At 42.8% G+C, this 25,070-nt stretch overlaps 1 protein-coding gene and 1 long non-coding RNA gene across 3 annotated transcripts in view; one reads left to right on the top strand and one right to left on the bottom strand.

The window, feature by feature from the left end:
* ENOSF1 (enolase superfamily member 1) overlaps positions 1-8,038 on the bottom strand; it is a 28,136-nt gene extending 20,098 nt beyond the window's left edge. For both annotated transcript variants that reach the window (XM_014862979.3, XM_044773563.2), the window contains exons 1-2: positions 7,772-8,038; positions 2,857-2,965 (exon numbers count right to left, since the gene is read on the bottom strand). In XM_014862979.3, coding sequence (XP_014718465.1) covers positions 2,857-2,965; positions 7,772-7,855 — 193 coding nt within the window. In that variant the 5' untranslated portion in view covers positions 7,856-8,038. The remainder of the gene's footprint in view (positions 1-2,856; positions 2,966-7,771) is intronic.
* LOC139045672 (uncharacterized) overlaps positions 7,984-25,070 on the top strand; it is a 129,756-nt gene continuing 112,669 nt past the window's right edge. Inside the window, exon 1 of the long non-coding RNA XR_011504512.1 lies at positions 7,984-8,225. This is a non-coding gene — a long non-coding RNA (uncharacterized lncRNA). The remainder of the gene's footprint in view (positions 8,226-25,070) is intronic.

The following is a 25,070-nucleotide window of genomic DNA, read 5'->3' as shown; positions in this document are numbered from 1 at the left end:
GGAGAAAGACCTCTGGAAGTATTTGGAACATGCTCTTCGAACATGCCTGGCCTCTGTGAACCAGCTCTCAGATGACTGCGCTCTCACTCTCACAGGGAGCACTTAGGGCTGCACCGACCATTCCCAGTTCTCTAGGGCCTTTGTGAATGGGACACAGAATCATTCCAATTCAGATATTAATTTCCTAGAATTGTGAGAAGACAGGACCCTCCTCGCTCCTTGATGCTTGGTACTCGTGGATTAAAGACATGCAAAGAGTAAGTCAGGGACTCAGAGAGAGGAAGATCATTATCTACCTCATCTCACTGATGAGACAGTTGCTAGAAATCATTGACCGAAATGCACCTCCAGTTTGCGTCACTACGGCAAACACATTTAACAAAAGTTAAGGATGATCTCATCTTTTCCAGCTCTAAGAGGTGCACAAGCAACACCATAGATTCATCTACAGTATGTGGATTTCCTTGCTCAAATGGAGGCCACTGCAAGAAGTTAACTAAAATTTGGTGCATTTGATAGAAATTTGGGTTGTGGTGGTCTGACTCCAGCATGCAGAATAGTCCACTTCAGGTTTGCATATTTGATGCAACGGGTGGGAAATTCACTGGAAAAACTTGGCCCTTGAAGGCAGCTTCTTGCTGACTAAACCCAAGGGTTTTGTCCTGTGATTACATCTGCCCAGGACTCAACACAGGGACCCTCCAGCAGGGGAAGGACAAGTTACTGAAGCCCATGGATGACCACGGTGTCTGAGTCCCAGTGCTGGCGTGAACCCTTAAGGTTGTTTTTGGTCTCTTTAAAATTTCCTCTTTTTTCATTTCTTTTTCCTTTTCTTTCTCTACTTAAAAACAATAAAACACTATATTGGTCTATTTTATACATAAAAAAGCAACCATAATCCTCCCTCTCTCTCTCTCTCACACACACACAAGAACTGTCTTCACAGTAATGAGGAAAGCACTATTTTCCTTCTTTTCTTTTTGGATCATAAAAGAATGACTGGGTAAGCAAGCTGATAAAGACTGCAGGAGAACCATGCTGAGCTAAGGGAACTGTTGATCTTTAAGGCGAATGCCACATAACACACTCCGAGAGACTGCCTCGAGTCACCTGAAGCACTGCAGCGAGGTTAAAGTTCAAATGGGTTCTGTTGTGCTGTGGTCTGAAGGAGACTGCGCAGGAACGATTGACTGCAGTAATGGAGATGGAAATTGATGTAGCCCTGCCCCAGGGGAGCCCCAGGACAGCTGGGTGGGGAGGGGAAGGGAGGAGGGCGAGGCCGGCGAAGGACCTCCAGCACTGAGCTCAGCAAGCATCCGAGAAGAGCCTCAGGTCTGTCTGAGAAGCACATGGTGTGCGCAGGCTCCCTCACTGCGGCTCCAGCCGGCAGGGTCCAAAGTCTCAGCTGCTGACAGAGTGGTTCCAATGGCCTGTCCCACAACACATGTTGTAAGCTTGCTGCGTTTTACACAACCTCTGGGGCCACCCTGTGTGGTCTGCAGTGTGGAGAAAGCAGCTTCACAAAGTGCTCAGCTTACACCAGAGACCCTTAAAGTCGCAGGAGAAGCTGACAGCTCACAAACCTATGGTGTCAGTGGTAACTGCCTCGGGGACAACGTCAGCAGTAAATCAGTGACCTAACCGGGAAGCAGACAGGGAGTCACTGCACGTCTCCTCCTCCTGCCTGGCAGATTCCCTGGCACAAAGCCTCGCCTCAGCTCTGAAGCCGTCCCTGGCCCTCCTGGACAATGGACTAACCCTCTCTCCGTGTACCTTGTACCCACTTCAAAAACACGAGTCTTTCTCACACTGCACTACCTTCTCTTTATGTTTGCCTCCCTGAGAAGCATGTGCATTCCTTCTCCTGGTGTGTGGGACTCTGTCTCCCTTCTCTCTCTTTCTACAATCTTCTCTCCAGGGCCCCGATACACAGGAGCACTCAAGGGAGGTCTGCCGAAGGACAGGCTGACGGCATGACTGAATGCCAGCCCTGTGAGAGGCGGGCAGCTAGGTGGCATCCACCGAAAGTTCAAAAAAGGTTCCCATGTCCTTCACACAGACACACACCCCTCTTTTCTGCTCCACAGTAAGAAAATGTTTCAGCAGGGGCCTGACTTTTATTCTACAACTAAGAGAGAGCTAACACTGCAATACTCCCGGGAGGGCTACCACGTCCTCACCAAACCTAGACACTCTGGTTCCTCGCCTCCCGGCCCCTCATTCTTCAGCCTATCATAACTTGGCTCCTCATGATCCTTTGAAATTGATGATCTGGCAAAGGTCCCCTTTTTGTACTTCTTGAATTTTGTACCATGTGCATGGATTACGCGTTTAAAGAAACAGATACTTTGTATCTAAACGTGCTGCAGCTGGAGGTTCCGCCTGACCAGCCGCGCAGCTGGCTGAGCCTCGGCTCCCTTCTCTGTAGCCCCCGGCTCCACGTGCAGCCCACACGACCTGCCCTTCCCGGGGAGAGCTCTGACTCGGGGCAGGGCCAAGGCCTTTTCCGCCATGAAGAGGCAGCCGTTTTGAACAGCGAGCAGACCCCTGCGCACTGCAGTCAGCCTTGCTACGCGAGCGCACGTCCGCCGCCCGCGGGCCGGGGCACCGCCTCGCTGGGGTCCTCAAACTCTGCAGAGGAAAGGACGAGGCTCGAGGACCGTCCCGCGGTCAACCGGCGACTGCAAGGACGAAGGCCAAATTCTGCCGCTTTTTAATTTCTCCCAGTGAAACAAATAAACCATAAAACACTGTTTATACCTACTTCGAGCAGTAAAAACAGAGAGAAATCAGGTCAGAAGTGGAATCTACATAGAAATTAAGCCTTGTGGAACCTTAAGAGAATGTTCAACTCACCCACTTCAGTGCCTTTTCCCAGCGTGAAGGTGATCCCGTAGCCCTTGAGTCCGTCTCCCGCGTCGGTCTCTAGGACCACGTAGGCAGCCGAGTAGTCGGGGTCTGTGTGCTGCGGGAAACGTCCGGTGGAAAAAACGCAAACGTGAGGAGCCCGAAAACAGACAGGACAACGATATCAGGTAACTACAGCACGTGCAACCGGGAAATGCAAGACGAGCTCCGATCTGAGGGAACCCTGATATACCCCCAAAGCAGGAGCTCTGAATGGATGCAAGGAGCGTCCTCCTGAGGATTCAGCTTATTTTAACGAGGGCCCTGTGTACATTTTTAATGCCAGTCTGCAGTTATGTCTCCTTTGATGTTCGACTCAGTTTTAAACCCAGGAGTTTCGCCCACAGCTCTCTCTGTGAGTTCTGTGAACAGAGTTACATTCATCAGCACCTTCAAACTGAACAAGCCAAGGTTCCAGAAAGCTCTCAGGTAGAACTTACCTTCCCTGCAGTTTATGGCAGGGCTGAAAAGACAACACCACCAGTTCAGAGGAGATCACTGGGGGAATCCAAGAATTAAAACTTCAAGACAAATGAACCCGTGTTTTGTTTTTGTTTTAGTTTCTACTATCAAAGAGTATCTGATAATAAGAGTTTACTGACCGACTACTATGAAACTCAACACTACTTGTCAATATGGGGGATGCAGAAGTGAAAAAACAAGTCCATCTCTAGAAATTTCTCATACAGTAGGGAGAAAGAGCTAACATACAAGAACCAGGTGAGAACAGTCAGCTAAGACAGTACAAGGTCACATGCTGATGTGTGGTTGGTTACAAGTACCAGAGAAGTTCAAAGGAGAGGAGCACAGAGGAAGGGAGGGACTAAGACACGTGGATGGGCAAAGGGGCAGGTGAAGGGACGGGACGCAGGCAGAGAGAGTAATGCGAAAACCAGAGGCTTGTGAGAGAGAAGTGAAACGCCAGTGAGGACACTGCTTTGCAAGTGAATGAAGATAAGATTGACAGGAGGCATGCGGGCAGGTAATGGAGACCCCCAAAAGCCAGGCAAATGATCTGAATGCATTAATGATGCAACTACTGAAGAATTTTGCATTGGGCTATGATGATGTATTACTATTGTTGCTGTTAAATAATATTTATCGTTCTGGGAACACTATTTTAAGAGCTTTAAATGATTTAGTTTAATCCTCACAACAATATTATAAAGTAGGTGCTATCATCCCTATTTTACAGATGAGGAAATTGAGTTTCAAGTGGCAGAATTTAAATCCCTGTGTTCAGCGGGGTCGGGGGGGGAGATGCACATGATGGACAAGAGGCCCCCGTCTGGGGTCGAAGGCCAGTGGAGGGCATTTGGTGTGATGCGCTGCTGAGCACCAGCTGCACCGCTGAGATTGTGCAGGTTGCTGGGGGGCACAGACAGGTCTGCCCTTGAGAAAGTTACAGTTTAGAAGCCCTGGTTACAGAAACTCTAATAATATGAGGCAGAACATGGTAAGTCTCTGGGAGAGATGCAAACGATGAAAGCCAGAGAGCCTATTAGCTGAACGCACTTGAACCTGGAGGTGGCTTTATGATGAAAATAGACTGAGCTGGTCGGTTGAGGCCACCAGCTTTGCAGCAGTGAAGACGGGGAGGGAAGAGCATCGCAGATGAGGTAACAGTGGCAGTAAAGGCCAGGAAGGGACAGAAAAGGAAAAGACTAGAGTGTATTCAAGGGTTGGTGACCACCCTGGTCTAGCCATTGGGTTCCTGGGGGGAAAGTAGGGACACAGAGAGACTCCAAGAATTAAAGACCCAAGGACAGTTTCTGGGCTACATGGAGAGGAAGCAATGGAAAAAGGAAATCTTTCACTGAAGCCTTTTGCGAGGGTCAAAATGAAGAGATGAGCCAAAAGCGACTTGAAGCTTTGGAGTCCTTGTGACTGGCAGAATGATCCCAGAAGGATCAGGAGGGAGGGTGGGACAGGGTATGGAAGACAATGAGCTCGGATTCAGATGGAAGGTGGTTAGCATGAAGGTGAAAAATCCAACAGGAAGTGTCCAGATGGCAGCTAGACTTGAGGTGAGAAATGAGATCTAGGAGTCTTTGGCATAAAAGTGGACACTGAAACCATGAACATGGAGGGGGCCTTAATGGGAGTGTGTAATGAGATGGGAGAGGCATTAAGGCCTGAGTCTTGGAGAGGGAAGAAGTGAGGTCAGTATAGGAAGAAGGAGCAGCCGGAAGGGCAGGTGGCCAGCGGGGCAGAAAGATGGCAGGAAGAGGAGGCAGCAGACAGCATGAAGCACAGACTGTGAAAAGGACACTGGAAACAGAAATAACAAGGCAATTCCAAGAGAAGGAAGGAGATGGAAGTCGACTTCAGATTAAGGAAGAAGTAGTTGTAAAGAATGGAGGCAACAGGCAGGGGTCAGTAATTTAGCATTTGGTGGGGAAGGGGCAGAAGCAGAAGGAGGTAGACAGGTGTTAGGGTGACGTAAAGACTATTCCTGAGTGGGAAGCCCTGTCCACGTGGGATGGAGAAGGAACCACTGGAAAAGAAGAGACTGACGATGAAAATGCTGGAGGTGGAGGGGATACGAACGGGGCCCCAGGAGTCAAGAGGGGTGGGAATGGGGACACGGGAGAACAGATTCATTTTGGAGCAGGACATGACCTATAGAATAAAGGGAAAGATGAGAGGGTTGGTTTGGAGACTGATGTACGGAGATGGGGCCAAGGGAGCATTTGTCTTTAGTCTTCTTGGTGACACAGTGAGCAATGTCTTCTCACTGCTGGGGGTGCAGGACTGGGAGCCGGAAGAAGGAGAGAGCAGTCTGGACAGCTGCTCCAGGGAGCTCAGCAAATAACAGGGAAAGGAGAGGAAAAGTATGGTTGGGAGGTGGCAGGGTCAGCTGGAACTAGGCTGTGAGTCCACAGCCACCTTGGTGAGTGGCCGGACAAGCAAGCAACTGGTAAATACACAGCGGGCCTGAGCACTCCAGGTTTCTTCAAAGGCTGATAAGAAATCATAAGTGGAATTCTTTGCTTTTAACAGATTTGAGGGACAGTTTCGGGGCTCCTTCACAAAAATATCCTATTTGTGAAAAGGAAGGCTCACCCTGCTGCTAAGTACTGAATGTGGCTGAATTGCTGAGTCCAGCATGACGTGAGGGCACTGGAAGCAGTACCCCCGAGGACTGCAAAGTAGCACATTCTATTAAGAAGGCACCTGAGAATCAGCGCACAACACAAACCTGACCTCCAGAAGATAAATATTCAAGTATTTATGGGCTTGCAATACAGATGTCAGATAATTTCTCCTCACTCAGAGGTCATAAACCACTCAGGTCCAGAGACAAATTCCATTTCCTAAATTATTCTACAGTAAACCAGGCTACTTTACCACTTCACAAATTCAAAGTGCTCGGAATTCACAAATTTAAAATCCCTCTGCTTCAGTTTCCTCATAAGTAAATAGTAATTATAGCCAACACTCATTGACAGCCTTCTCTGTGTCAAGCTCTTTACTGGCATCTCATTTACATTGATGAAGCGGATATTATTACACTCATTTTACAGATGAGAAAACCTAGGCTTGGAGCGATCCAGCGGTTACCCACAGCTGCCACACCTCAGAGGGGCAGACAAGTTGCAATTTGTGTTTGGATTTTGCAAGCCAGTAAAATTTCAAACATTTATTTGGAGATCCACAAAGCAGTGCCAACTGGGTGTTTTTTAAGTCATTTACCATAATACCATATAAGAAAACACACATAAGGATTTTAAAAAGCAGGAAGAACTTAATCTCAGAAAAGAATTCTTTTAACTGTAATGACTTTGTTTAGTTAGCATTTTTTAACGAGAGCCCTATTTTTATAAAATATTTCAGGTACACAAGGAGCATAGATAATATAATGAACATCAGGGTACCCTCCACCCAGCTTAAGATGCAAAACCTTACAGTGTGAATTAGAGTTCCCCGTCCCTTCGTTCCCTTCCTTCCGCACAGTTAACCATTATCCTAACACGGATGTTTCCACTTCCCAGCATGTGTTCACGCATTCCTTACACAGCCATGTAACTTCACTTTTCTAGTGTGGCCGTGTCATCGGTGGACCAAGATGGGCAGTGAGGATCCAGGGGGAACAGGCCTGGAGGAGACCCTGCGGAGAACTCATATATTTGGGAACCATGGCAGTAGACCTGGTGGTGGCGCTCTAACACTCTCAGGAAGCAAAGACGCCCTCCAGTACTTAGGTAGGAGTCAACGTCCGTGCCTTTACTGTATCCCCAAAGACTGATACATACTTGCACAAGTCTTTACAGTGACAAATCCTTTATAACCATGCTCTCAGCTAATTTTATGAGAGCCCCCTCTCACATGACCCAGAGTTACTATGAGCTTGTTTGTCTGGTTTCCCGGTCACACAGTGACTCCATCATTTCACCGATGGGCCCAGGAGGCCCAGAGAAGTTAGGGTCTTCTCCAGGTCACATAGCGAGTTGTGGCCGAGGCAGGATCACCACCCAAAACGCCCAGCCCTGGGCTTCCTGGTCTTCACCAACAGGAATCCCATCAAGTTCTCAGTACAAAAGAAGCTAGCGATGTGCTGTTCTAGGATTTCGTCGGTGGGGACGCAACAAAACGATCTTGCTGCTGTTGCATATTATGCATTCTACCATTTCCAGCACAATGCAAAACACAAATGTGAAAAGAGGAAATATTCAACGTCAGCAAAAAGAAAAAAAAATCAGAAAGAAAAAACTTAGGAAAGGGTAGTTTCTGGATACTTTTACTCTCCTTCCCGGCCTCCCCCTTTACAAAAGCAACCGTTGCAAAGTTGGGAACCTCCGCGGGACCCGCACGGCTCCCCGCGCCTAAGTGGGCCCTGAGCCAGCTGTCGCGCAACGCTTACCATGGCGTCCGAGCCGTGGCCCCCGAGCGACGTGGGGAAGCGCACGTCACGGACAGAGAGCCCGGAGATCCTGCCGCGCACCATGTCCCCGCGCGCCCTGCAGCCTCCCGCGCCGCCAGACCTAGGACGCGGACCCTGCGCGCGCGTGCGGGTGGGGGGGACCCCGGCACGCCGGGCGCTGATTGGCCGCGCGGTCCGGGGGCGTGGCCCGCGCGTGAACTTGGCCGACTGGAGGTGCAGGGCCGGCTTCTGGCTCCTCGGGACGCGTCAGTCGTCGCCGCCGAGTTTCCGTCCAGCGCTGGCAGATGCTGCCCGCGCGCGGATTCGCTCAGGGTTTCGGCGGACCCCTGGGCTAGGATGAGGCGCCCCGCCTCGTCGGCGCACCAGCAGAACCCTGCTCGGCCCGGAAGCTCGCGAAGTGACCTTCGCGGGAGCGGCGCCCCAGGGGAAGAAGGCGAGTCTGACCAGGGTGATCGCCTCGCGGCAGATTCGGGCGGCTCTTGACCTGAGCCCGCAGGTCGATGGCGGTGCAGACAGGGGAGCCGTGGGCTAGAAAATCCTAGGTGTCCTTTAAGTGACCTCGGCCTCAGATTGCACCTGATAAATTAGGAGGCCAGTCACCGTTTATTACAACCCTGCTGATGCAGAGTGCTTAAATACATTACCTCTTACCCGTCCAAGCATGCAAGGTAGGTAGATCATTTTCATTTTATTGGTGAAGAAATGGGGATTCAGAGACATCAAGTGATTTAAGTAGCTTGCCTGAGGCCACACAACTAGCTAAGTGGCGGAGTGTCCTGGCTGCAAGGATTGTAGACACTGGGCTCTCTGGATTTCCTGTTTTTAGAGCTGTAGGAACCCTCAGAGAACACGGTGAAAGCTACAGACACTCTTCCCATCCGCCTGCAAAGTTTGCACATACGTGAGTTTTTATATCATTTTAGAGGATTCACTGACCCCGTGCCTTGCAGTACAGCACCCTGCCACTTCCTGCCTCTGGGGAATGCCTTGACGGTTAAATGAAATGTTTGGGAAGCAATACTATAAATATATTATAATGTGTTCCTGTGGGTATGGCAGGGATATCTTCAGGGACACCCAGGTCACCTCCACTGCTCAAGGATACATATAATCCTGTTGGATGAACTCCTTTGGCTTAAGTCTGACATGGTCATCTCAGAGGCAGAGTGAGGCAATAGGCAGCTGGGAGTGCAGCCAAGGGCCTTGGCTCTTCGGAAGGGGTAGCCGGTTAGCGCTAGCTGACTGTGGTTCTGTGGGAGTTAGAGCTCTGGGTTGCTGTATCCCTCATTTTCCAAGAGAAGTCTGAAATTCAAAAGTTAATATCCGGGGCCGGCCCGATGGGACAGTGGTTAAATGCGCACATTCGCTTCTGAGGCCCGGGGTTTGCGGGTTCGGATCCTGGGTGCGGACATGGCACCGCTGGCAAGCCATGCTGTGGTAGGCGTCCCACATATAAAGTAGAGGAAGATAGGCATGGATGTTAGATCAGGGCCAGTCTTCCTAAGCAAAAACAGGAGGATTGGCAGCAGATGTTAGCTCAGGGCTAATCTTCCTCCAAAAAAAAAAGTTAGCATGCAATATTCTTTCTTTTTCCCTATCCTGTCCTACCCACTTTGCTGTGTAGATATATAGATGTTTTGTGTATGGATCAACATTTATTAACACTTAATTTTAAATTTTATCCATTTGTTTGTTCACCACTATTGTTTGCTTTCTTGATTTTTTTTTTCTTTTAGTGGTATGGCTGGAATATATTTTCAATTCGTTTTTTCAGAATAGATCTCTGGTCTGGGTGATATATACTGAGTACTTTGTGTTCTGAAGATATCTTTGTTTTTCTTTTAGATTTGAATGCTGGTTTTATTGTATAGAATTCTTAGTTCAAATGAATACTTTTTGAAGTAAAGTCTCATTCTTTAAAGAATAAACTGGGGTTTTTTTCTTTCTCTTTGGAAAATGTTTGGATTTTCTCTTTCTTGTCTTGAAATACTAATATGTTTAGGATTTTTTTTTTTTTTAAGATTTTATTTTTCCTTTTTCTCCCCAAAGCCCCTCTGGTACATAACTGTATATTTTTAGTTGTGGGTCCTTCTAATTGTGGCATATGGGATGCTGCCTCAGCATGGCCTGATGACCGTGCCATGTCTGGGCCCAGGATCCAAAGCGGGGAAGCCCTAGGCCACTGAAGCCTAGTGCGCGAACCTACCCACTGGGCTATGGGGCCGGCCTTAGGATTAATTTTTAAGTTAATCCTATTCTACAGTTGATGGATCCTTTCAACCAATAGCGATATATTTCTCTGGAAAGTTTTCTCCACTGTTTCTTTGATTGGTTCTTCCACTTCGTTCCTTTGTTTTCTTCATCTGGAACCTGTGTTGGATTGATATTGAACCACTGAATCCATCATCCATATGGGTTAACTTTTTAAAGAAACTTTCTGACTCCTTGTTCTTTGTGCTAAGTTCTGGGCATATCCTTTGGCTTAATATTTCAGCTCACTGATTTGATTTCCAACTGTCTTCCTTCTTTCCTTCACCCAAATTGTTTAATTTTTCCTTGGTGTTATTTTAAATTTCCAAGCTTTCTTTTCATAGTACCATCACCCCTTTTAAAAAATGGATCCTGGGGCCGGCCGGTGACATAATGGTTAAGTTCACATGCTCCGTTTCCCCCGCCCAGGGTTTGCTGGTTCAGAACCCAGGCATGAGCCTACACACTGCTTATCAAGCTATGCTGTGGCAGCATCTCACGTACAAAATAGAGGAAGATGGGCACCGATGTTAGCTCAGCAACAATCTTCTCAAGCAAAAACAGGAGGATTGGCAGCAGGTGTTAGCTCAGGGCCAATCTTCCTCACCAAAAAATAAAAATAAGAAATTGATGCCATATCTTCTCAAAACAAAGTTTTCATTTGTTTCCTCCATTAAGTTTGGTTCCTTAAGCGTTAGTTCTTGGTTGTTGCTTTTAAGTTTTTCCCTTCACAGTGCTGGTTATCTTCACATTAGTGTTCATATCTCTGTTCATATTTCTGCTCCTGTTTATTGTTGAGAATCACATTTTGTCTTTCTGTGAAGTCAGATCTTGAAAACCTGTATCTGGTGATTGTGGAGGAGGGGGTGGGACATGTGGCTGCTCCGGTACTGACGTAGTTTTTCTTCCAGGTGGGTGGCTTGCGTCCCTTCTGAGCTTTCATTTTAGAGTGATGTTCAGAGCGGGATCCTAGGGAGAAACGTCAGAATAAACTGCTCCATTTTCTGTTTTCCTTGTGGTGATCAGGATTCACTTTAGGAGCTGCTGTGCTTTCATCACCAGCCCCCAGATTCCCTCTTGGGATCTCCCAACGCAAACTGTGAACTTTGTCTGGAAAATTGTTAGTACTGTTATCAGCTTATTATACAGGGACAGGCCGTTCCAAATGCTGCCCTTAATTAATGACCCTAAAAGAATTGCTGTAATTAATATCCCTGTTACTTCTAGGAAAAATAAAGTAACATGGACGGGATTTATACTCCCATCTTATACAGCTGGAAAACCAGCTAAAACATTTGGAAGAAAGGACTTCAGACTCTGGACCACAGGGAGAGGACAGTGATCTTGGCAAGAAGAGAAACAGACAAAGCGCCCTACAGTTGCTGCAGCTTACTGTCTGGAGGCTGTTTGTAGGCTACAGTGCAAAGGGGGGACCCAAACAGAGACCAGCAGTCTTGCTGAGTTGAGGAGAAAAATATTAGTGTTTGTATTTATATTAGAGGAGGCCAATGTGGCTATAATTTGAGAGGCAGAGAACAGAAGGATCCCTTCTAGTCTTTGGCTGAGTACTGAGATGCATATGAATGCAAGGAAATGACTCAAGTTTGAGAAAAAGCCACCAGAAAGGAATAGGCAAAAAATTATGGGCACTAGCATGGGGTTTGGAACAGTACCTGTTCCTGCCTGCCAGAGAGAAAAGATTTGGTAATATATAGAGCACGGGGTGGAGTCCTCAGGAAAGTATTGCCTTATTAGTGGAGATAAATTCTCCTAAGACTAAAGATTGTTTTGGACCTAACAGAGCTTGAATACAGACCTTGGGAGGATTCAACTGATTCCAAGTAAACGGTAGACAAAATAATACATGGAGGTTGCATGGGGCTTGGAATAGTTCCTGTCCCCACCAGCCAGAGTAGGAAGTGTGGATGAAATCAAAATTCAACATTATTTAAAAGAATGCAAAAAAAAAAAAATCCCAGCAATTCTAACTTGTAATTTACGGTGTTTAACATCCAATCAAAATTATCAGGCATATATAAAAGCAGAAACATAACCCATAAACAGGAGAAAGGCCAGTTAATAGAAACAGACCCCACACTGCTAACATCCAGATAAGGACCTTCAAGAGAGTAAAATTTAAGCATAATGAAGAGAGGTATGAAAGATATGAAAGGTATGAAAAAAAGAAAAAATGAAAGCTAGAATTTCTTTTTTTTTAGCTTCTGCTTTTTATTTATTCATTTTATTTTTCTTCTTCTTCTGCCCAAAGCCCCCCAGTACATAGTTGTATATTCTAGCTGTAGGTCCTTCTAGTTGTGGCATGTGGGCTGCCGCCTCAGCATGGCCTGATGAGCAGTGTCATGTCTGCCCCCAGGATCTGAAGCAGCAAAACCCTGGGCCGCTGAAGTGGAGCGCACAAACTTAACCACTTGGCCATGGGGCCAGCCACAAAAGCTAGAATTTCTGAGATAAAAAATATATACTCTATGGGATTAAAAGCAGAATAGACGCTACAAAGGAAAAGATTAGTGAATATGAAGACAGAGCAAAAGAAACTAGCCAAAATGAAGCACAGAGAAGGATTAAACAGAAAAAGAAAAGAACAGAGCATCAGTGACCTGTGAGGCAATATTAATGGCCTAATACACCTGCAATTGGAGTTCCAGAAGTGAATGGGAAAAACAAGTTGAAAAATAATGGCCCCAAATTTTCCAGCTCTGTTGAAACTATAAACCCATTGAATCCAGAAACTCAAAGAACCCCAAGTAGAATAACCTTTAAGAAAGCCAAACAAAGGCATGTGATAAATTGCTGAAAACCAAGAATAAAGAGACTATTTTAAATGTTCAGGAAAAAAAGACCTTTTACATATAAAGGAACAAAGTTGAGGACAACAGAAAACTTTTTGTCAGGAATAATGCGAGTTAGAAGAGAGCAAGAGACTTCTGTAAAGTACTGCAGAAAAAAACTTGTCAACCTAGAATTCTTAACTGAGCTAAAACATATTTCAAAAAAGAAGTCAGGTAGAAACTTTTTAAATGCAGTGCTATCAGATCTGTGCCACAAGAAATATTAAAGGAAGCTCTTCAAGGAGAAGGAAAATGATACCAGGTGGAAATTTGGATCTACCCAAAGGAATATTACCAAAGATAAAGGGAGACAATAATAATAAAGGGATCAATTTATCATGAGACACAGCAATCCTAGATGTATGTGCATCTAATAAGAGCCTCACAATAGACAAGACAAAAAAAGATGGAACTAAAAGGAAAAATAGAAAAATCTATGGTTATAGTTGAGGATTCCAACATTCCTCTCTCAGTAATTGATAGAAAAAGTAGACAGAAAAGCAATGAGAATGTAGAAGATTAGGCAATACTATCAATTCACCTGACAAAATTGACGTTTATAGAACACTCCAGCCAACAAAAGCAGGATGCATATTATTTTCAAATAGTCATAGAACATTCATCAAGGTAGTATATTCTGGGCCATAAAACAGAATTTTAATATAGTTAATACATTTATGATTAAAATTACACAAAGTATGTCCTCTGACCAAAACAGAAATAAACTATAATTAGTAAGAAAAGGTTATCTGGAAAATCCACAACTATTTAACAATTAAACAGCACAAAGATTAAATAACTTGTGGATCAAAAAAGAACTCAGAAGGGAAATTAGAAAATATTTTGAACTGAATTATGATCAGAAACGACATATGAAAATATGTGGGATACAGTTAAAGCAGTATTTAAAGGGAAATTTATTGCATTAAATGCTCATATTAGTAAAGAAGAAAAGTCACAAATCAATGATCTAAGCTTCTATCTTAAAAAAACTAGAAAAGAAGAGTAAATATACCCCAAAATAATACAGCAAATAAAATCCAGAAGGATTGAATTAGTACAGATAAGATAAAAAAAAAAAATCAGGGGCTGGCCGTGTGGCTGAACGGTTAAAGTTCTGCATGCTCTGCTTTGGCAGCCTGGGTTCACAGGTTCGAATCCTGGGTGCAGACCTGCTTCATTCGTCAGCCATGTGGTGGAGGCATCCCATATACAGAGCAGAGGAAGATTAGCCTCGATGTTGGCTCGATGTTGGCTAGGGGCTAATCTTCCTCAAGTGGAAAACATAAAGAGGAGGATTGGCAATGGATGTTAGCTCAGGGCAAATCCTCCTTGCACACACAAAAATTAAAAAAAAGAAAAATCAGTGAAATAGAACACATGCATGCGCATGTGCACACACACACACACACAAATAGAGCAAATCAACAAAACCAAAAGCTAGTTCTTTGATAAAATTGCTAAAATTGATAAACCGCTAGCCAGACTAATGAGAAAAAAGGAGAGAAGACACAAACACTATGGATGGGAATGTAAATTGGTGCAGCCACTGTGGAAAACAGTATGAGGTTCCCCAAAAAACTAAAAGTAAAACTCCCATATGATCCAGGAATTCCACTTCTGGGTATTTATCTGAAGACAGTGAAAACACTAACTCAAAAAGATACATGCACTTCTATGTTCATTGCAGCATTATTTACGATAGAAAAGATATGGAAACAAGCTAAGTATCCACTGACAGATGAATGGATAAAGAAAATGTGGCGTGTATATATATTATTCAGCCGTAATATTATTACTCAGCCATAATGAAGGAAATCTTGCCATTTGCAACAACATGGATGGACCTTGAGGGCATTATGCTAAGTGAAATAAGTCAGACAGAGAAAGACAATTACTACATGATTTCATTTATATGTGGAATCTAAGAAAATGGAGCTCATTGATAAAGAGAACAGATTGGTGGTTGCCATGGCCAGGGGGTGGGTGAAACGTGTGAAGGAGGTCAAAAGGTACAAACTTCCTGTTACAAAATAAACAAATCATGGATGTAATGTACAGCATAGTGACTATAGTTAATAATACTGTATTGCATATTTGAAAGTTGCTGAGAGGGTAAATCTTAAAAGTTCTCATCACAAGAAAAATTCTGTAACTATGTATGGTGACAGATGTTAACTAGACTAATTGTGGTTATTATTTTGCAATATATATAAATATCGAATAGTTGTATTGTACACCTGAAATATATGTCAATTATATCTCAATAAAGAAAGAGTAGAGGGGCTGGCCTGGTGGCGCAGCGGTTAAGTTTGCACGTTCTGCTTCAGCGGCCTGAGGTTTGCCGGTTCGGATCCTGGGTGCAGACATGGCACTGCTTGGCAAGCCATGCTGTGGTAGGCGTCCCACATATAAAGTAGAGGAAGATGGGCATGGATGTTAGCTCAGGGCCAGTCTTCCTCAGCAAAAAGAGGAGGATTGGCAGCAGTTCACTCAGGGCTAATCTTCCTCAAAAAAACCAAAAACCAAAAAAAGAATGGATAACTTAAATAGTCCTCTATCTATTAAGAAATTTAACAATTTAAAGTGAAAAACCTTCCCTCAAAGAAAATTCCAGGCCATCTCAGCTTCACTGCTTACCAAACATTTAAGAAACCATAGCAATTCTATGTAAATTCCTCCAGGAAATATAAGATGAGGGGCCATTTCTCAGCTTTTTAAAAAAGAGGTTGACATTACCCTGATACTAAAGCAAAGATATTGAAGAAAACTGCAGACCAATATCCCTCATGAACATAGACACAAAAATCCTTTTAAAAAGTAGCAAATCTGACACCAGCAGTGTATATGAAGGACAATACATCATGACTGAGTGGAATTTATCCCAATATTACAAGGTTGGTTGTGGGAAGCATTCCCCCAATCTAGCTGCCATTGTATTGTGACAAGGTCTGGCAATGGAAGGAGAATCGTGCAAGGCACTTCTCCAGGGAACATAATCTTTAAGCAGAATCCTTTGTCCTCCTTTCTAAAGCCTATTACTGATTAACGTCTTCCCTCTGTCCTGGAAGCCTTGTAAAAACAGGCAGAACTAGCAATAAACATATCTCAAAGAACAAACAGCAGCCCCCAAGGATGAGGGGGTCTATATTCCGTTAATTTATATACTCGCTGTCCTCCTAACTTCTTTGAAGACCCTGAAACTATGTAACCTCTTCCTAAACAATTGATATGTATGCTGCACATCTGGTATGTAGATAACCACCTTTGATTATTACCTTTAGTCACGCACTGCCACTCATCTATTGTTCCCATGACGACAATAGTTAGACCACCTTGTGTAATTTTTCCCTATATAAGTGTACCCTGTCCCCGAAATAAATTGGACTTGCTTGCAACTGCATTGAGTCTCACGTCTAGCACTTACACTTTCGCCGATGCCGTCTCTCCCGCGGGAACCTGGATTCTGCCGAGGCTGGACCCCGGCAGTTGGTTTAACATTAAAAAAAAAAAAATCAATCAATGCAATTCTTCCTAATAATGGATTAAAAAAGAGAAACTATATGATCATTTTTATAGAGGCTGAAAAGGCATTTGACAAAATTCAACACTGATTCGTGATTTAAAAAAAAAAAACTCTTAGCAAAGTAGCAATAGAAAACACTCCCTCGGGAGAGAGGTGTCAAGATGGCAGCGTAGGCAGACTCTGAACTCACCTCCTCCCACGGACACAACAAATGTTCAACTACTCTGGGAACACTTACCCCTGAGAGAGAACTGACAACTGGATAAAAAGAACCTCTGGAACAAGGGACAGTCCTGACTGAGGTGGGAGAGGCAGAAATTCCTTTCTGGAGAGAAAAAGTCACCTTACCAAGATGCAGCGCGTCACAGCTGGCCAGGAGCAATCCTAAGGTACGCAGCCTTCCCTGGAGGAGTGAGGAACCTGAGTTGTGGTGTGTTACTGCTATAAGTATCCTTTGGACTCAGCACAACTGGTTTTGCTGGCTATTAACTACGGGGAATACCCCAGAAAAGACATTGGACATAAAGGGAAAAAAAGCCAGCTCTTAAAGGGCCTACCCACAAATTCACCCGTTTTGGAAAGCAACCTGAAATCACCAGAAATAAAGGTGCATAGTCCTTTGGTGAAAAGAAAATCATCTGATAGGCTCCAGGTGCATCTCAGTGAGAGGTGAGACCTCTCCAGGGACTGAGACATTGATGGCAGCCATTATTGTGACCTAGTACATGCATGCTGACACAGATGCCAGAAGATGCCATTGGAGTTCTTACCCTGGCCTGTTAGCCCAGGGTCTGCCTCACCCACTAGAGCACCCATTTAATCCAGCTCAGCAAGGGCAGGCAGCCCACCCTAGGAACTGGTCCCACCCAAAGCAAGCCCTCAGGCAACTTGTGGGCCTGCATAGGCTGGGTGCCTGGATCCTCTGCAGCCAGGCGAGTGGGCCGCCTTTGTGGGGAAGGGCATGCATAAGGAGCTGGTGGAGTGTGTGGGGCATTGGTGGAATGTGTGGGGCCTCTGCAGTGGAGCAACTGAGTCCACTTCAGGGGGTCAGGGTGCACACATGGGGCAGGACTGTGTTGACAGTGTGTGTGGCCCTGTGGGTGGCAGGGCTTTTCAGCTGCAGAAGACTTATGTTTCTCAAACAGCCACATAGGGCATTGGCCCCACCTTCCAAAGCCTGAAAGAATTGGGTGCTCCTGTGTCTGGGGCCAGCCCCACTCAGCTGCAATCCTGAGGGAGCTGAAAAGAGCCTTGCAGGCTGGAGCCCTACAGCAATTGTAAGCCCCTGAGCCTGGCAACCAGCCACGCTAGAGGCCTACTCACTTGACAGAAAAACTGAAACAGGAATGTGCTATTAGACCTTGCAGCCAACTATGCTGGGGCTTCCCACACCTGATAAAGTGACTGACTGAAGGGTCCATTGCAGACACACACAACTGAGCATTACAACCAGCCAGTCAGTGGGACAACCTAGCCTCCCTCGCACCAGCAGCAAGAGCAACCCTGCCACAACAGAAGGACACATGTAGCCCATACAGGGGACACTCTTGCAATGTTTGGAACTGGTGACAAGGGAAGCACACTGCTGGGCTTCATAAGGTATCTCTTACATAAGGCCACCTCTCCAAGATCAGGAGACATAGCTGACCCACCTAATACATAGATTAAGGACAGAGAAAGAGGCAAAATGAGGAGGCAAAAGAATAGGTTCCAAGTCAGGGAACAGGGCAAAACTCCAGAAAAAGAAGTAAATGAAACAGAAAGAAACAATCTACCTGACAAAGAGTTCAAACAAGAAGTCATAAGGATGCTCACTGATATTGGGAGAAGAATGGATGAACTCAGTGAGAACTTCAACAAAGAGTTGGAAAATATAACAAAGAACCAATTGGAAATGAAAAATACAATACTGAAAATGAAAATTCACTAGAGGGACTCAATAGCAGAGTAGATGATATTGAATAATGGGTCAACGAGTTGGACAAAAGACTCGGGGAAATCACCCAAGCTGAACAGAAAAAAGAAAAATGCATTAAAAAGAATGAGAACAGTCTAAGGGACCTCTGGGACAACAACATCAAGCATACTAACACTTGTATTATAGGTGTCCCAGACGGAGAAGAGAAAGGCAAGGGGGAAGAAAATCTATTTGAAGAAATAATAGCTGAAAACTTTCCTAACCTAAGGAAGGAAACAGACATCCAGCTACAGGAAGCACAGAGAGCACCAAACAAGATAAACCCAATGAGGCCTACACCAAGATACATAATAATTAAAATGTCAAGAATTAAAGATAAAGAGAGAATCCTAAAAGCCACAAGAGAAAGGCAACAAGTGACATACAAAGGAAACCCCATAAGGCTATCAGCTGACTTCTGAGCAGAAACTTTACAGGCTAGAAGGGAGTGGCATGATAAATTTAAAATGCTGAAAGGAAAAAAACCTACAGCCAAGAATATCTACCCAGCATGCGTATCATTCAGAATGGAAGGAGAGGTAAAGAGTTTCCCAGACAAGCAAAAATTAAAGGAGTTTATCACCAAGAAACCAGTTTTACAAGAAATGCTAAAGGGACTTACTTATTACAAACAAAAAACAACAAAATCACTGGTAAAGGCAAAAATACAGTAAAGGTAGCAGATCAACCACCTATGAAGATAATATGAAGGTCAAAGACAAAAGTACTAAAATTAACTATTTCCATGATAAGAGGGTAACAGATACACTCACACAAAGAGGTTAGATATGATATCAAAAATATAAAATGTAGGAGGAAGGGAGTGAAACAGTAGAGCTTTTAGAGAGAAGTCAAACTAAAGACACCATTGACTCAATATAGATTTCTATTACATAGGTTTTTATAAATGAACCTCGGGGTAATCACAAACCAGAAACCTACAATAAATACATAAAAAAATTAAGAGAAAGGAAGCCAAACATAATACTAAAGAAAGCCATCAAATCAAAAAGGAAGAGAGCAAGAGAAGAAGAAACAAACAGAGGCAAACTACTAAAACACCCAGAAAAAAAGTAACAAAATGGTAATAATTACATACTTATCAATAGCTACTTTAAATGTCAATGGACTAAATGCTCCAATCAAAAGGCATAGGGTGGCCAACTGGATAAAAAAACAAGACCCATATATATGCTGCATACAAGAGACACACTTCAAACCTAAAGACACTCACAGACTGAAAGTGAAGGGATGGAAAAAGATACTCCATGTAAATCTCAATGAAAAGAAAGCTGGGTAGCTATACTAATATCGACAAAACGGACTTTAAAACAAAAACTGTAACAAGAGACAAAGAAGGGCATGACATAATGATAAAGGGAACAGTCCAACAAGAGGATATAACACTTGTAAATATCTACGCGCCCAATATAGGAGCACCTAAATATATAAAGCAATTATTAACAGACATAAAAGGAGAAATATGCAGTAACACAATTAATAGTAGGGGACTTGAACACTCCACTTACACCAATGGATAGATCATCCAAACAGAAGATCAATAAGGAAACACTGACCTTAAATGACACATTAGATCAGATGGACTTAGTAGATATATACAGAACATTCCATACAAAAACCGCACATGGAACATTCTCCAGGATTGATCACATATCAGGCCACGAAACAAGTCTCAGTAAATTTACAATATAATACCAAGCATTTTTTCTGACCACAAATGTATGAAAATAGAAATAACTACAGGAAGAAAATCAGAAAAGCCACAGATCTGTGGAGGTTAAACAAAAAGCTACTGAACAATGATTGGATCAATGGAGAAATCAAAAAATACCTGGAGACAAATGAAAATAAAAATATAACATGCCAAAATTGATGGGATACAGCAAAAGTGGTTCTAAGAGGGAAGTTTATAGCAATACAGGCCTACCTCAATAAATAAGAAAATCTGAAGTAAACAATTGAACAGTGCACCTAAAGGAACTGGAAAAAGAGGAACAAATAAAGCCCAAAATCAGTGGAAGGAAGGAAATAATAAAAATCAGAGCAGAAATAAATGAAATAGAGACTCAAAAACAATAGGAAAACAATCGGTGAAGCCAAGAGCTGGTTCTTTGAAAAGGTAAACAAAATTGACAAACCTTTAGCTAGACTCACCAAGAAAAATAGAAGGCTCAAATAAAATCACAAATCAAAGAGGAGAAATTACAATGGATGCCTCAGAAATACAAAAGATTATAAGAGAATACTATGAAAAGCTATATGCCAAAAATTGGATAATCTGGAAGAAATGGATAAATTCTTAGAATCATACAACCTTCCAAAACTGAATCAAGAAGAAATAGAGAATATGAATAGACCAATCACTAGGAAGGAGATGGAAACAGTAATCAAATACCTCCCAAAAAATAAAAGTCAGGACCAATTGGCTTCCCTGGTAAGTTCTACCAAACATTCAAAGAAGACTTAACATCTATCCTTCTCAAACTCTTCCAAAAAATTGAAGAGGAGGGGAAGTTTCCTAACTCATTCTACAAAGCCAACATTATCCTGATACCAAAACCAGACAAGGACAACACAAAAAAAGAAAATTACATGCCAATACCACTGATGAACATTGAACCAACAATCCTCAAAAAAATACTAGCAAATCAAATACAATACATCAAAAAGATTATACACTTGATTAAGTGGGATCTATTTATTCCAGGGATGCAGGGATGGTTCAACATCTGATTTTAAGACTTTCTATAAAACTACACTCATCCGGTCAATGTGATATTGGCATAAAGATAGACATGTAGATCACTGACACAGAAGAGTCTTGAAATAGACCCACACATATATAGTCAACTGATTTTTGAAAAAGGTGCCAAGAAAATTCAATGGATAAAAGTCTTTTCAACAAATGGTGCTGGTACCATTGGATATTCATATGAAGAAACAAGCAAAACCACCACTCTTGGCCCTTACCTTATATCATACACAAAACCCATCTTGAAGTGGAACATAGAACTAAAAGTTAAGAGCTAAAATTCTAAAACTTCTAGAGAAAACATTGAAGAGAATCTTTGTGAACTTGGATAAGGAAAATTTTCTTAGAAACAAAAAGCATGAATCATAAAAGGAAAAAAAATGACAAATTAATCTTCATCAAGATTAGAAATGTTTTCAATAGACACCATTAAGGAAACAAAAAAGCAAGCTACAGGTTGGGAGAAAAATATTTGCAAAACATACATCTGATAAAGTACTTGCATCGAGCATACTGAATTACAATTCAATAAGAAGACAACTTGATACGAAAAAGTGAGTAAAAGATTTTAATAGACAGTCCACCAGAGAAGATATATGAATTTGAAATAAGCTTATGAGAAGACTTTTAACATTAGGGAAATGCACAGGAAAACCTCAGTGAGATACTACCACCACCACCAGAATAGCTACAATTAAAGTAACTGACAATACCAAGTCTTGGCAAGGATGTGAAGCAGCTGGAGCTCTCAGATATTGCAGGTGGAAGTATAAAATGGTACAGCTTCTTTGGAGAATAGGTTGACAGTTTCTTAGAAAGTTAAATATACTTGGACCATAGAACTCAGTACTCCTACTCCTAGGTAATCTTCCAAGAGAATTTAAAGCCTGTGTTCACACTAAAAACTTGTACTTGAATGTTCATAGCAGCTTTATTCTTGATAGCCCCAAACTGGAAACTCAAACGTCCATCAACTGATAAATGGACAAAACCAAATTGTGGTACACCCATACAATAGAATATTTATGAGCCATAAAAAGATGACTCTCAAAAGCATTGTGCTAAGTGAAGGACACTACACACAAGTGACTACGTACTGTATGATTCCGTTTATATGAAATTCTAGAAATGTAAAACTGTAGTGACAGAAAGCACTCAGTGGTTCCCAGAGTCAGGAGTGAATGGAGGGAACTTTTTGGAATGATGGGAAAAGTACCACATCATGATTTTGGTAGTGGTTTCATGACTGCATACATTTGTCAAAACTCATCTAATGGTACCCTTAAAATGGTGAATTTTATGGTATGTAAATTATACCTCAATAAAACAAAAAATGTTGCTTTGAGGCTCCCTTCTCCTCTTTATATTTGTTGATTTTGAGTTTGAATTCTCTGGAATTGCACTTAAAACTCTCAAGAATTGCACTTAAAACTCTCAAGAATTGCACTTAAAACTCTTCTATTTGCTTTGGACTGGGTTTCTTGTGGTTCCAGGAGTTCCTCAAAATTTCTGCTGGACTTATGCCACCCTTTCTAATTTTCTAGCGGTGGTAAGGATTATAGAAACAAACAACCCAGATCTTTGATCCCTTCAAGGGGCTTGGGATAGGAGACATGGAAGCATGCATTTAGTTTGCTAATTCCAAGGAATATCCTCTCAGTGTTTTAGGGGACCAAAGCTTTCCTTGAATATATTGCAATTATAAGTCAGTAAAAGGAATTTGATAGCCTTTAAAGGACACACCGCAATAACTGAATTTTCTATTAGGATCACTGTCACTCCTTTTGGCCAATTGCAAAGTTTTGCTTTTTGTCTCATCCCTATTTCCACTTAGGCTGGAGGCAATGTTTTTTACTTTGGACTCTCAAAGTCCTCCAGCTTGCTCATGTGAATATGACCTTTAAGATGTAAGTGAAGCTGAAATGAATCTCTGCTCCCTCTATGTGGGAAATCTAACATTCGTCCCAGTATCTCTGAAAGAACATAGTGGACTTATTTTTCTTCCACTCACCCGATTCAGTTTCTGTGTTTGAATTCTTTTATTTCCTCACTGCATTTAAACTCTTAGGTGTCAAATCCACCCCTCCCCATTTTTGTACCTTGTCAACAACCCTTCTGGACATTATCCTAATCCCTTTACTTCCCTAAATGCCATGAACACAATGCTGTTACCAGATTTGAAGGAAGGTTTGTAGTTAACAGGAGAGCTGAGCAAGCATCTTACAACTGAATATTGACTTTTTGTTTTTGAGGAAGATTAGCCCTGAACTAACTGCTGCCAATCCTCCTCTTTTTGCCGAGGAAGACCGGCCCTGAGCTAACATCCATGCCCATCTTCCTCTACTTTATATGTGGGACACCTACCACAGCATGGCTTGCCAAGCGGTGCCATGTCCGCACCTGGGATCCAAACCGGTGAACCCTGGGCCACCAAAGCGGAACGTGTAAACTTAACCCCTGTGCCACTGGGCCGACCCCTGACATCTGTTTCTCAAAGGTCTTCGGGCCATTCCTGCTAGGGGAATTTTCACACATTGTTTAACTTAGTTTCCATTGTTTTACAAATTTTCTGGATACCTCCTTTTCCTTCCATTTCCTCTTTTTCTTAGGTCAGCACTCCCACCCCCTCATTCCTATTTTTTAATTCAATTCATGAATTGATGCATGTCTGTGAATTGGGGTGTTACAACTAGTGATTCTGTTTAATGGAGTTTTATCACATGGTTTACTAATTTTTGAAAAATAAAATTCCAGTTTTGAAACTGGAGTTTTGAATATTCTAAGATTTGATATGTTCTGATATGAAAACAACATAAGTGTCCATCAGCAAATGAATGGATAAAGAAAATGTAGTATATGTGCAGTGGAATATTACTCAACCATAAAAAGCAGCAAACTTTACCATTTGTGATAATATGGATGGCCCTTGAGGGCAGTATGCTGAGTGAAGTAAGGCAGAGAAAGACAAATATAGTATGATCTCACTTATATGTGAAATAAAAAAAAAACACCAACCAAGCTCATAGATACAGAGAAAGAACAGACTGGTGTTTGCCAGAGGTGTGTGTGTATGGGGGCAAATGGGTAGTCAAAAGGTACAAATTTCCAGTTATAAAATAAACAAATCATGGGGATGTAATGTACAGCATAGTGACTATAGTTAATAACACTTTATTGTTTATTTGCAAGTTGCTGAGAGAATAGATCTTAAAAGTTGTCATCACAAGAAAAAAAATTCTGTAACTATGTATGGTGATGGATGTTAACTAGACTTACTGTTGTGGTCATTTTGTAATACATACAAATACCAAATCATTATACTGTACACCTGAAACTAACATAATGTTGTATGTCAATTATACCTCAATTAAAAAAGAATTTGGTATCTCTCCACAGTTAATAAGGTCTTACGGTAATTTTACATTTGATACAATATTATATGTTGCTACCATACCAAAAATGTTACTGTTTTTATATAAACTGTCACTCTGATGTAATAATGTAAGAGTTTCCTATTTTCTACTGATACAGCTATCAATAGTATGACGAGTATCGGTGAGGGTCCTAACTGGAAACAGATGGCATACTCAAATTAAGATAAATCAAGAATATTTACAAAGGAGCGGGCAGGATAGGGGAACCACAGTAACCAAAGTTATAAGCACCCCCATGACCGAAAAGATAAGGGATGGGAACTGTTATCAATCCCCAAAAGGAGAGAGGAGTCCATATTGAAAGGAGCTTTTGGTTGAAGGACATAGCCAGCCCAACCTCACAGGGAGGGTAGCAGGGAAATAAATACCTTGACCTTTCTTTCAGGTTTCCTCCAGTCTTCTGCTAGAGCTCCTCATTGGCTTAACTCAACAGGAATCCAGAGAGCGAGGGAACAGTGACGCGTACCAGTTGGCCTTCTAGCAGAGTGT

The sequence above is a fragment of the Equus asinus genome, chromosome 7 (assembly GCF_041296235.1).
Source record: "Equus asinus isolate D_3611 breed Donkey chromosome 7, EquAss-T2T_v2, whole genome shotgun sequence".
Classification (NCBI taxonomy): domain Eukaryota; kingdom Metazoa; phylum Chordata; class Mammalia; order Perissodactyla; family Equidae; genus Equus; species Equus asinus.
This window is presented reverse-complemented; position numbering and strand designations above follow the sequence as displayed.